Source organism: Benincasa hispida, chromosome 1, assembly GCF_027475165.1.
Source record: "Benincasa hispida cultivar pf3 chromosome 1, pf3_genome.v1.1, whole genome shotgun sequence".
Taxonomy (NCBI): domain Eukaryota; kingdom Viridiplantae; phylum Streptophyta; class Magnoliopsida; order Cucurbitales; family Cucurbitaceae; genus Benincasa; species Benincasa hispida.
Genome location: NC_143478.1, coordinates 78,922,646 through 78,936,235, shown reverse-complemented (window position 1 = coordinate 78,936,235; position 13,590 = coordinate 78,922,646). Strand labels below are relative to the sequence as shown.

Below are 13,590 nucleotides of genomic sequence, written 5' to 3'. Positions count from 1 at the left end.
AGTAACTTTTTGAAAACTATTTTTTTTAGTTTTTAAAATTTAGCATGGTTTTTTAAACCATTGATGAAAAGTAGATGATAAATAAATAAATTTGAAAGTGGAAGTAATATCCATAGACTTAATTTTAAAAAACGAAATGGTTATCAAACGGAGATTAGGTTAGGAAAGTTTAATTGAATTTGGTTTATAAATTTTCATACAATTTTTGTTGTTTCCATCCCAAAATTTTGAATAGTTATATTTTAGGAACTCTTATTTTAAAAGATTTTACTTTATTCTCAAAACTTTATTTAAAAAGTAAAAAGATTACGCTTTTTTATCCTTCTTTCTATTTTATTTACTTCTTATTTTTTTCTCCCTCTATCGTTCCCATTTGTAGTTGTTGCCACCCACAAGTATCGTCTATCGTCTCCTTCTTCCTTCACACTCTACGTCGAGGGAGAAGGAGATGAACAGAGAGGGAATTTTTTTATTTATTTATTTTTTAAATTTAAAAAACAAACAAATATTGTTTTTAATAGAAAATATTTCACGTCCGCTTTGGTTAACTACAATAACATTAAACTGAGAACTTAAATAAACCATTTTTTAAGCCTCAAACAAGGGGGAAAGATACTATTAAATAATCCAAACCTTGGAAATTTACAACATATTTTTTCACGTAAAAAATTATTTTTGTCACTGCCCAATCTTACCTTATTTATGTAAAAGTGTTATATTGTTGTTCTAGCATGTTGAAGAAATATCATGTTGATACTAAACAACGTTCAGAAATCTATGTGGAATGTGAAATTAAACCTCGTTAACTTAATTAAATCAAATGTTTGGATAAAGGTAGTTGAGCTGAGAAAATACTTTAATTAGCTTGACTCATTTGAGCTATTAATGTAAATCGAGTTAAGAGAACGAGTCGAGCTGCAAGATTGAAGCTAAGAAAAGCAAGTCAAACTCGATAAATAGCTCGAGCTAGGAAGGCAATTGGTGAATCGAGCATCATAATTCCATCCAAGAGTCGAGCACATTAAGTATTGAAATGTGTGATGGCTCGGATAGTGATGATTCAAAAGGAAAACGGACGAGTTAATGATCGGCAATAGCTTGGAAGCTGAAGAGGCAAGCTAGTTTCAGTTATCACATGAACGACCTATATGATTGTGGAGGCACGGTCAAAGAGGGGTATACTTTTCAACTCATACAAGTTTTTACCAGTTGAATTAAATTCAAACTCGATTCTAACTTGAGTATCAGAGTGAATTTGGCTTAACACCACACCGGTGTTAGCTTTACTTACACTTTTGCAGGATATCAAGTTATTCTCATTGAAAGCAAATACAAATTTATCATTGGTATGACTTTTGGTATCAACAATCTCAATAATGTTCTCTTTTTATTTCTATCTTGAGTCAAGCCCCCTCTCCTCTCCTCTCCCTTCCGACCTCCCATTTTAATATAATTTTTAAATTGTATAATTATATTTTAAAATTGAATGCAATTTTGTGAAGTTGTATATGTTCGGACATGATGTCTTTTCAAGTTTGTAATATTTATTTGTATATATAATATTAATATCATGAAGTGAGTATAGCTTAGCTGACATATGAATTTTATAGGCGACAAAGAGGTCTTTGATTCAAATCTCTATACCCTTATTATAATAAACAATTATCATAATTAATTTATAATTATAATCAAGGGTAATTATTTTAAATCAAAGTTGTTGAAAATATAGTGATAGATATCTATTAATATCGATGATATAAACTGATATATGTCTATGTGTTTATCACTGCTTAACAATGATAAACAGTAACATTGTATTATATTTATAAATAAATTGACTAATTTTTTTGAATTTGAAAACAACCCGAAAACCAAGTTAATTAATTCAAATAATTTTTTTATCAACATTCCGTTCTTTTTTTTTCTTTTCCAAACATCAACTTTCATATTATCTAATAACTTTTATTGAATTTTTTGCCCACCTCGACATTTCTCATATGAATATTGCTTATATTTTGTTGATATATGACGATAAACAATATCAACGATGGTGTAATCAAACCACCATTAAAATTTCATCAACTAATTTTAAATAATCTTCACTTCTTTAAATAGGAAAAGGTCTAATTTTGAGAATAAATCACATATTTTTATTTGTTTTTTTTTTTCAATAAGATTTTTTTAAAAAAAAAAACCAATTAGTTGTTTAATTTTGTGAATAAATGAAAATATGTGAAACTTCAAAATTTTTGTCACTATCGACGTCGATGTTAGAGGTTTGATTATTCCACTTCACATTCAATTAAAAAAAATAACAAATTCTAAATTTTCTTGAGGGCTATTTTTAAACATAAAAAAATAAACTAAAATATTTATAAAATATAACAAAATTTTAGAAATATCAATGATAGACGCTGATAAACACTGATAGAATTTTATCAATGACTATCAATGATATTGATATGTCTATCATTGATAGTTCTAAAATTTTGCTATATCTTATAAATATTTTTAATAATTTGAAATAATTTGCCTTTTGTCGAGGTAATCTCTCACATAAAATTTGACAATAAAAACTTATCTATCAATTGGCTCAACAACATTGAGAGAAATTTGAAAGGATGTCGACGTGAATTCAACATTAGACGACATGTCGAATTGACATTGTTTAAGATTAAAACTCAGTCCAAATTCCAAATTGACTCGGTCTCTCTCTATTATGACTGATGATTTGATTTAGGCTTCAACATATATTTCCAAAATAAAACCGTGTAATTGTAGAATTATCATCTTAACCTCAATCCATTTTCCAATAAAAATGAATAAAAATAAAAATCAATTTCAATTTCAATTTCAATTATGTAATTTTTTTTCAAGACTTGGTCATGACACTTATGCCATCACCATCAACTACATTACATTACTATTGACTTTACTTTGGATTCTTTTCTCCAAAAATATCTTTCCTCTTTTTAATAATATTTTAAATAGATTATGGATGATCAAGTTTTTTTTTTTTTTTTTTTTTAATTTCTTCCTTATTTGAAAACTTTTGTTTGTGTACTTTTAATAAAAATAATGATTAGTTTTCTTTTTCTAGGTCTGTTTTATAATTTAATTAAAGCGATATAAAATATAATTAAGATGTGATCGAGTTTTTTACTTCTGTCGATCTAGATTAATTGCTTTTCTTATAATATTTTTTTAAGATTAAAAAATATATTTCATTTCAATAGAATTTTTCATGCTAATTAGGTATTAAGACGGTCGTCCACAAAAATCCACACATATTTTTTCAATTTGTGTTTTTTTTCCCCATTGAGTTTGTGTTTTTCATATAAAAATTGTACTAAACCTGGAAATATTGTGGTCAAATTGGTGTGCTTTCCCCCTCGTGATAAGATATTGAATAGTGTACGATTGAATATTTTTCATTTCCCATCACTTTTCAACTTCATGATATTTTACATTAATTTTAAAATTTTCTTCTTACTTATATTTTCAACTATGGTGTTTTTTTATTATATATATTGTAAAAATGCAAGAGTTTCAATGACTTTGATACAAATCTTTTTTTTTTCTTCTTGTTTTAATGCACGATTATGGAAAAAAAAACATCTCATTTTTCATTAATTTATTTTAAGTTAGAAGAAAGGTTTTATAGCATTTCCCATCCCATAAATATTTTTTCCACTTTTTTTTTCCTTCTGCAATGTCTTTCATCCCTTTCAATTAACCTTCCTTTAAATAAAACTTTTTCCTCGATGCTAAACACATTTTTTTTCCATCACATTGGTTGTCTCACAGTTGGAAAAAAAATCATTCATACAATTGAATTAGAGAATAAGATATAAAAAATCTTTCGGTGAAATTTTTACAATGATTTATACCTTTTAATTCAATTCATATAATATAATAACTTAGTTTAACATATTATGAGTTCTTCCTCGAAAAATAAGTTTGATCAACCCTTCTTCTTGAATCACTATTGAATGATAACTTATCGTCCATTTTTTTATTCAGGTATCTAATTTGACAATAGTTTTTGTGTATCATCGTCATGGTGGCCTATACTTGACAACAATCACTCTAATTAAAATGTTCATATAATAATAATAATTTTTTTTAAAAAAAAAACTTTATGTAACTACTAATAATTTAAAAACATTACTCAATAAAATACATTTTTCCGTATTTACATGCATGCATGCATACATACATACATATATATATATGCGTAGAGATCAGAAAGAACACTAATGGCGAAATCACTCTATTGGGCCGACACTGACACTGAGAAACGAAAGTCAGGGAAAGAATGGGATTAGATACCCCAGTAGTCCTAGTTGTAATGATGGATACTGGATGTTGTGCGTATCAACCCGTGCAATATTGTAGGTAACGCATAAAGTATTCTACCTATATATATATATTGCTTCAAGTAAAGGTTGAAAATTCGAACCTATAACTTTTTAGTTAAGGATATATGTCTTAACGTGTTGATGAATACGATGCTCATGTTACTAACCAAAGTTATATTTAGTACATAATAATACCCACTTTACCCCTATGATAAAAAAGTATGGACCAATTCAAACATGGGTATTTTTGGCATACAAAATTGGGTCCCACTCCCTAGAGGCTAGAGTTACTTGTTTTGGTATCCTTTAAATAAACAAAGAGACTACAAGAGTCAAAACCAAAAGGCTTTCCTTTTCTTGAGGAAGTTTTAGTCATGGGTCCTATATAAAGACTATGGAATGTACACTACAAATACAAATTACTTGACCCAATTAATACTTCTTTGTTTGTCTTTGTTTTTTTCCTTATTAACATGTTGATTTTCAAACCTATATTTGAAAGTGATAATTCTTCAAAATTATATTCAGCTAAATTTTTGTATATTTTAATTAATGTCTTAAATTTTGGTTTGGGATCTTTTAACTTTTCACACTTATTTTTATATAATCAATCGTTCTATTTCTAAAATTTGCATTAAACCATATTTTTAGAAATTCAATTCAGTTTATGCATATTTTAATTAATGTCTTAAATTTTTGGTTTTGGGATCTTTTAACTTTCACACTTGCTTTAATCTTGTTTTTATTTAATTAATGGTTCTATTTCTGAATTTTGCATAAAACCTATTTTGTTCTTCAAGGTTGAAGTTCTATTTCTTGACCCTTAGTACCAAAATTGGTTTGTTTTGTGCTGGAAAAAAATTACCTATAATGTTATGTTAAATGCAGCACGAAAATGTAAATATAAAGACCATTACAACGTTTTTACGCAAGTTCAATAATTATAATAATTATTTGATTTTTAGGTTTCAAAATGTTACACATTTAATCATTAAATTTTGAGTTTGGTTTCAATATAGTCCATAGGCTTCAAAATGTTTGAAATTTTATCCTTACATTTGAGTTTTGTTTGAATTTGGCCTCATAATTTCACGATTTATATTTTTAACCACAATTTCACTAAATTCTTATTTTCAATCTCCAGTGTTAATGCATGTTAATAAATTATAATTAATTAAATTTCACTATTTTTCATTATTTAAAATTCTACTTTATAAATATTTTTGAATTAATTAATAGACATTGATGTCAATATTTGAAATTGAGTATTTAATGAAAAACTTGAGGTTAAAATTGTAAATTCTTGAAATCTAAAGACCAAAATCAAACAAATCTCAAATTTAAGGGTAAAATTGTAACATTTTAAAACTTAGGGACTCAATTGAAACTAAATTCAAAATTCAAAGACTAAATATGTAACATTTTGAAAACCAAGGATTCAAATAGAAATTAGATTTCAAACCTGGGGTGATTTGTCATGGGACATTTCATTCTTCACTTACAAAAATAAAAATAATAAAAAAATAAACTTTCAATCTTGTTATATCTAATGATTCTTTAACCTATATAATATTTATGGAAATTGATAGACCTAATTACACAAGACATATTACACACAAAATTGAATGTTTGGTGCCTATTTCAAAAAAACTTTTGTTAAGAAATCTATTAAGCAAGAATTTAAAAATTATGGACCTCAATCGGTAAAAAAAAAAATAACAACAGTATATCCATGTCATGGGTATTTTGAAAAATTTATAAAATTATAAAAAATATAAATAATAAATAAATAAATATTTATGTTTTTTGGACCAATTAACACGTTTAGTATTTATATTCTATTTAGACATTTTATTAAACCTTTATGTTTCATTAACTTATTATGATATAATAAAAATGTTGATTTACCTTATAAAAATTTAATATCATTACTTGTAATCATAAGTTAAGTGCGGAGTACATAGTTCTAATCCCAATTAAATAAATTAAGCTTCCATCAAACTTGTCCTAGATTAAATTAAAATTTATTTTCAAGGCTTAGTAAATTATACACGATTGCTTAGTAATTTATACACGATCGTTCACTTATCAATAATTTATTTATCCAATTGTAGATCAATGGCGTTACTTTGCATCTTTGTACGATTTGGTGGGGATTGGGAAGAGTCCGGAAGAAATTCTGTTGGTAGTCATATGAAAGGTCTAAAAGTCAGAAATGATATAACAGTAATCTAAATTTATCTAAATGATCGCCTAGTTATTTATATTTTGTACAACACCAATTGTATTGTACAATATGTAATTTTCGCACAAATTTATCTAAACGATCGCTTAGTTATTTGTTTGCTTAGTTAAATGTACAACACCGATTGTATTCTACAAATTTAGCACAAATTTATCTAAACGAAAACTAAACGGTCGCGTAACAATTAGGTAAACGATCGCTTAGTATTATCTAAACGATCGCTTAGTATTAGCTAAACGATCGCTTAGTATTATAAATTAGTACACGATCACGTAATGAATATCTAAACGATCGCTAACAGTTAGCTAAACAATCGCTTAGTATTATCTAAACGATCGCTTATTATTAGTCAAACGATCGCATAATGGATATCGAAACGATCGCGGAACAATTAGCTAAACGATCGCTTATTATTATCTAAACTATCGCTTAACAAAATCTAAACGGTTGCTTAGTATTATCTAAACGATCGAATAACAAAACCTAAGGGATCGTTTAGTATTAGTCAAACGATTGCTTTATAAATTAGTACGCGATCGCGTAATGAATATCTAAACGATCGCTTAGTATTAGCCAAACGATTGCTTAGTATTCTCTCCGATCGCTTAGTAATATCTATCCGATCGCTTAGTATTCTCTCCGATCGCTTAGTAATATCTATCTGATCACTTAGTATTCTCTCAGATCGCTTAATAATATCCAACCGATCGCTTAATATTCTCTCCGATCGCTTAGTAATATCTATCCGATCGCATAGTAATATCTATGATTGCTTTGATAGTAATATTGCTATTTTGAGATTAAGAAATAGCTATGATTTATTTGATATACTCGATATTAATTTTTAATTTCAAATTATTTTTTTTGTTTAAAATTGTTAGAAACTTATGCAAAAATATAGATATTAACTTTTGAATATTGTAATTAATTGAATTTCAAGTGCATTTTTGTAATTGAATTTCATTAATAAATTTAATCATATGTACAATGTTCTTTATTCATGACCGGAAGAAGATCCTCTATTACGCCTAGATCGATCATGTTGAGTGATATAGTGTCCACGATCGTCACGTCCTCTTACACCTTGTGGTTGACTTTCCTCTAGAAAGTGTATACCCTCACTACATTGTCGATATGTAACATACTGGTCATGGACATTTGGATGGACATGTGAAGTTTGTCCTTCTTCCATGCTTAGTGTACTGAAGGTTGTTGGAAAAAAACCAAATGTTGAGGGAGAGGACATCATGGAAGTGTACTGATCGACTGACGTTGTTGGATATTCATTCCGAACATTAGGTTGAATATGAACATCCTCATGTCTTACTGGATCACCTTGTTCTTCCATTGGAACATCACCATTGAAATATCGCACTCGATATATCGAGGTGAGTCTACGCAAGGCTCTTTGAGCAGATATTGACAAATTTGGAAGCTTGGCCTGGAAAAGAATTGAATAACAAATTAATGACTTTAAAATTTATTTTGGTGTGCAATGAAGAAATAAGATCAAACAAGCATAGTAAACAATAAACGCATACCAACAAGTGATAGGATGCTCCTACCATGCTCACGGTGGAATACCATTCAATATATCCAGACTCGGTACCTACACCGTTATTAATAAAAGGTTCATTAACAACCAAACTGTGTCGATTTTTCCAGATTGTAATTTGAAGAGCCAGATATGCAATCCAGTCTCGCTCATGCCTTCCCCATAGATCGTGTGAATAAAGTCGGGTGTCCGTGTTGCAAGGTTCAGGAATTTGTTACAACATCCCAAATTGACACATCACACGATCTGGGTGATGCCATTCCACAACGAAGAAGCATATGAGCGGACATCTGGACGTCCATATCTCATTGCCATCAAGATAGTATGACGGCAATAGTTGGATCAGATGATTATATGACTCCCAAATAATCTGCATGCATATGTGTAAAAAAATGAATTAACCAGAAGATTGAAACATTATGAATATATGATATGAATGAATAAAATATTACCTGGTTAGGTATATATCTATTGAGTATGTGTCTATACTGTACTAGAACATGCGTAAGTGCTCTGATTACAGAATAGTTGTCATTTCATCTACAATAATCAGAAGTTAAATTTTAGCTATTAGTATTTTCATAATGAAAACAACAATAATGAGGTAAATATTTGGAAGTATATATTAGGCCAACAATATGAATGTGTTATTACTATTTTTTTTAATATGTACAAATAAAGGATTTTTTTTTAATAAACAAACAAAATATTAAGACATGCATCATCATTTGAACATAAATCATTGATAAATATTCTTTTATATTGACATAAATCTTTGTTCTTTAATCATCAGAAAATTTACAACAACACAATATTACTAACAATAACATTAACATTCAATATTCAATAATGAATACATCATTCCAAATAATGGGTAAATAACTATATACACTTGATTGTAGAGTTTTCTCAGAGACACGGTATAAAAAAAAAGTCAATATAAAATTATAAATATTTTTTTACTATGTAATATCCTCTTTTACTAAAATAATAGGCATTAGGAACATATTAATAATTTTACATTAATAGCCATTAGGAACATATTATATTATTTTTATTAATGATTTTTTATATGTTTCTAAACTCTTAACTATTAACTTTTTATAAATTATTAAGCGATCATGTATAAATTACTAAGTGATCGTGTATAAATTACTAAGTGATCGTGTATAAATTATTAAGCGATCGTGTATAATTTACTAAGCGATTGTGTATAAATTACTAAATGATCGTGTATAATTTACTAAACGATCGCATAGTAATTTACTAAACGATCGTGTTCAACAGACGCATTAATGTGGCGTACGGGAGAAAAAATAATAAAATATTTTCGAAAGACCGAGTATATTTTATTTTATTTTATTTTAAATGCGGCGTATGGGCTAAAAAATTAATAAAATAATACAAAATACGTTTCTTCAAGAGACGTATTCGGACAGAGACAACAAAACAACCCTTTTTCCTAAATAAGTTGAAAACCACCCCTTTCTCCGATCAAATTTCAAAACCATCCCCTATCTAAATAACCCCATTTTCTAACGTGGAACTTGTGTAGTCAAAAGTTTTCTGTCGACGGTAAGTAAAGAAAAAACCAATGAATGCCGAAATGATAAAAATATATATATATATATATAAAGAATCTAATAATGGAACTTCAAAATATTGATATGGGAAGGAAAAATTCAAAGAAAACATTTTTTTTTATATTAATTGAAAAGTGAGAACAAAATATAAAACTAAGGCACGTTGGTAATTATTTTTTTTATTTTTCTTTTTCAAAATTCACCTCATAAATACTTTTTCTACCTTAACTTTCTTCATTTATCTATTTTATATTAATATTTTAAAAATAAATCGATTGGTTGTTTGTTTTTGGTTTTTTTTTTTGTTTTTGAAAATTAAGCTTATGTAGATTACTTTTACCTCTAAATTTCTTCATTTATTACCTATGTTTTACCAATAATTTAAAAAACCATACCAAATTTTTTTAACTAAAAAAAGTAGCTTTCAAAATTTTGTTTTTATTTTTGTAATTTGATTAAGAATTCAACCAAGAAAAATGTAAATCATTGTAAGAAATAGGAAAAAATAGGTTTTATTTTCAAAAAAAAAAAAAAAAAAACGAAATAGTTACCAAAGAAGGTTCTAATTTTTTAGTTTTTTTTTTGAAAATTAACCCTATTTCCTCTCAATTTGGTTTTGATTTTGCTTTTATTGAATTCTTAAATCAATTTAAAAAAAACAAAAACAAAAACAATTTTTTAAAAACATGGTTTTCATAATTTCAAAACTTGTTTGGTTTTTGAAAACATCAGTAGATAGTAGATAACAAAGTAAAAAAATTTAGAAATTAAATAAGCATTTATATATAAGCTTAATTTTCAACCACCAAATTATTAAACCAAATTTAAAAAACTAATTTTTATAAAAATATTTTTCTTTTTTAAAGTTCACTTAAAATTTAAATTTTTACTTGATAAATATACAAATCAAGGTAAGAAATTAAAAAAAAACAAAACAAAAATAGGACTTAATTTTCAAAACCAAAAATAAAAAAAGAAAGAGAAAAAGAAAAAGGAAATACTTACCGGTCTTAATTTCATTCAATTGGTAAATAACATGGCTTTGAATTTTCAAGCATCTTCCTCCTCTATAAATAGTTCATTTTCCCCTCTCTGTTTTCATCGCACAATCTCCCTCCATAGTCTCATCTCTCTTTCTTTCTCTATTAGATCTGAAAAACCATGATCAGCAACTTCATTTTAAGCTTGAACAAAAAGCTGCAAGCGGTTGAAATCAGTAATCGCTGCAGACGAACGAAGAAGACCACTTATGTATATAGAGACGATCTGAGCAAGAAGAAGCAGTCGCCGCCGCCGTCTTCGTCGCAGCCGCAGCCGGAGATTAAGAAAGTGAAGAAGAGAGTGAGGTTTGCCGATACGGAACCGGTGATAATAGCCATTACTGACAAAGAGGAGCGGAGTACAGAGGAGGAAACAGAGAAGAAAGTAGTGAGAATTACGGTGAAATTGACGAAAGAAGAAGCGAATCGGATGCTTTCGAGGTGCTCCGATGGCGGTGTTCTTGAGTTCGGAGATGTGGCTTGTGAACTCATGCGGATTCCTGCAACTCGAGTTAGTTCATCTATGGTGGCCAATTGAATTTCCCCCCCTTTTTTTCCTCTTCGTCTTCTTCAAGAAGTTATAGGGATTTCTGAAATTATATTCATAAGTATTTTTTATTTTTTAATTTTGCTTTTGCTTTTTTTTCCCCCTTCCTCTCTTGGGAATTATTAAATTATATCTTTAATTGGTGTAATTAGGATATAGGGTTGTAAATTAATTTTGTAGAAATGATATTTTGAGTTTTGGGAGAAACTATTAAGTGAGATCCCTATCAAATAATACTTGCCTCCAAATGTGTTACTAAGATTCTCCTATCAAGTGCCATTAAAAATTAGCCAAGATTAATGGGAAAATATTTTTAAGAAATCATGTTTATTTAAACTATTTTGATTAAAAAAAGATGTTTAAAATACTTTAATTTTAAGTGATTATCAAACACTTTATCTTTTGTCAAAATGACTTATTTTCAAAATTAATTACTTGCTCTGAGTCAAACAACACCTAAGCAACTTGCTCTGAGTCAAACAACACTTAAGTTTTTCTTCTTAAAAATTTAACAATAATAAAAAAAAAAATAAAAAATGTGAGAGAGATGCAAAAGATCAATCAATAACCTTTGTAAACTTTTAAGTTATATCAATTTTAACTGCTAAACTTTTCATTTCATTAAATTTGTGATGACCCGACTCCCTAGGACTTGTATTACGCTATTACTACATGTATGCATATATCTAAAAACAACCCTTTTTATAAATTGACTAAAATCAAATAAATTTTACAAAATAAATAACTTTTATTAAACTAAATAACTGAAAATCTTTGATCAGGAACCCTTAAAAAAAATAGAAAGCAACACTGAAAAATTTTATCTAAAACATCCAACAGTGCAAAAACTAAAAGTTTCGAAATTCTAGGCAAAACTTAGATTTAAAATATGAAAACATAGAAACATGAGCAGAAGCACTGACTAGTCCCAATGGCACGGTCACGTATCCCTCCTGGCATTCGCCAGTGTGTCCTTACCCTTACCTAAAAAACATAACATAGTAAACAATGAGTATAAAATACTCAGTAAGTAACCTCACTACCGGGGTCAGGCTATGCATACATATCTACAATGCATATATAGTGGTGGGACAAACATATTGAAATTCATCAAAAAACATAAGTTCATCAACACTTGGAAGCATGAAAACATGGATGACCATCTAGTAAACAATTAAACTCATTCTAACACGTATCTGGTGACTTGAAAGCACACAAACATGGTAGAGAATCCGTCGGTCCATGAAGCTAAACATGGTCATGAACTTGAAGGATCACAGTAACGTGGTAGAGAATTCGTCGGCTCTCGGTAACATAGTAGTGAACCCGAAGGATCACGAAGACTGGATAGTGTTAGAAGGGAAATTGTCACCACTAAACATGAATCATATAACATTTATCACTACAAGAAATGTGGCTTCTCCCGACGTCACATTTCATCGGGAAAGTGTGAAAAATTCGTCGGGAGAGCCTCTCCCGAAAAATAAATGGTCGTCGAGAGAAACCCGTCTCGACGCACTTCTAAATGGCATCGGGAGTTATGGGGGAACTCCCGACGCACATGTAGTACGTCAGGAGTTCCTAGAACTGCTGACGCCTAATATACGACATCGGGAACTCCCCCATAACCCCCGACGTCGTTTGTGCATCGGGAGTTCCACCATAACTCAAACCGCGTCGAGAGATCCTATATGTGTGGGCAGTATTAAAATTTAATATATCGTTTGTAATTTTTTTAAATTACATCTGAAAACCTATAAAACATATTAAACCTAAAGATTAACATAATTAAAAAAACGAAAATGAAGTCCATATTATAACAAGTAAATAAAAAATTACAATATCCAAACGAAGTCGATACTAGAAATTATAATATCCAAACGAGGTCGATAAACATTCATATCACAAATACATAAAAGAAGTAAAATCAAAACAACATCTAGAATACGTCTCGAACACAACATCTTCAACAATTGTCCCAGCTCATCTCTGAACAGCATTCTACAATAAAACAAAAACATTGAAATGTTATATCGATAAACATCCACAACATGTTCAAACTTCAATATGGGTGGTAATGAAACTCTACCCACCCCCATGACAAACATGTAACCTTTCGAACATCAAAAACATATAAAACGAGTAAACAATGACTAACACACATAAAACTCAAATTCGTCCCCAAAATGGTTTATCTCAACCCACCTCTCCCTCCCCCCCCCCCCACCACAACACATTAAACTTCGTAAACATTCATAA

The 13,590-nt window shown here is 28.8% G+C and overlaps 1 protein-coding gene across 1 annotated transcript; it reads left to right on the top strand.

Annotated features, from left to right (window-relative positions):
- The first annotated feature begins 10,755 nt into the window (after positions 1-10,755).
- On the top strand, positions 10,756-11,562 carry LOC120092170 (uncharacterized). The gene has a single exon (XM_039050403.2). The coding sequence runs from the start codon at positions 10,906-10,908 to the stop codon at positions 11,320-11,322; it is 417 nt and encodes a 138-aa protein (XP_038906331.1). The 5' UTR covers positions 10,756-10,905; the 3' UTR covers positions 11,323-11,562.
- The last annotated feature ends 2,028 nt before the right edge of the window (positions 11,563-13,590 follow it).

Bases quoted from the DNA above. Each gene is read 5' to 3' on its own strand.
- LOC120092170 (XM_039050403.2), top strand. From the start codon at position 10,906: ATGATCAGCAACTTCATTTTAAGCTTGAACAAAAAGCTGCAAGCGGTT.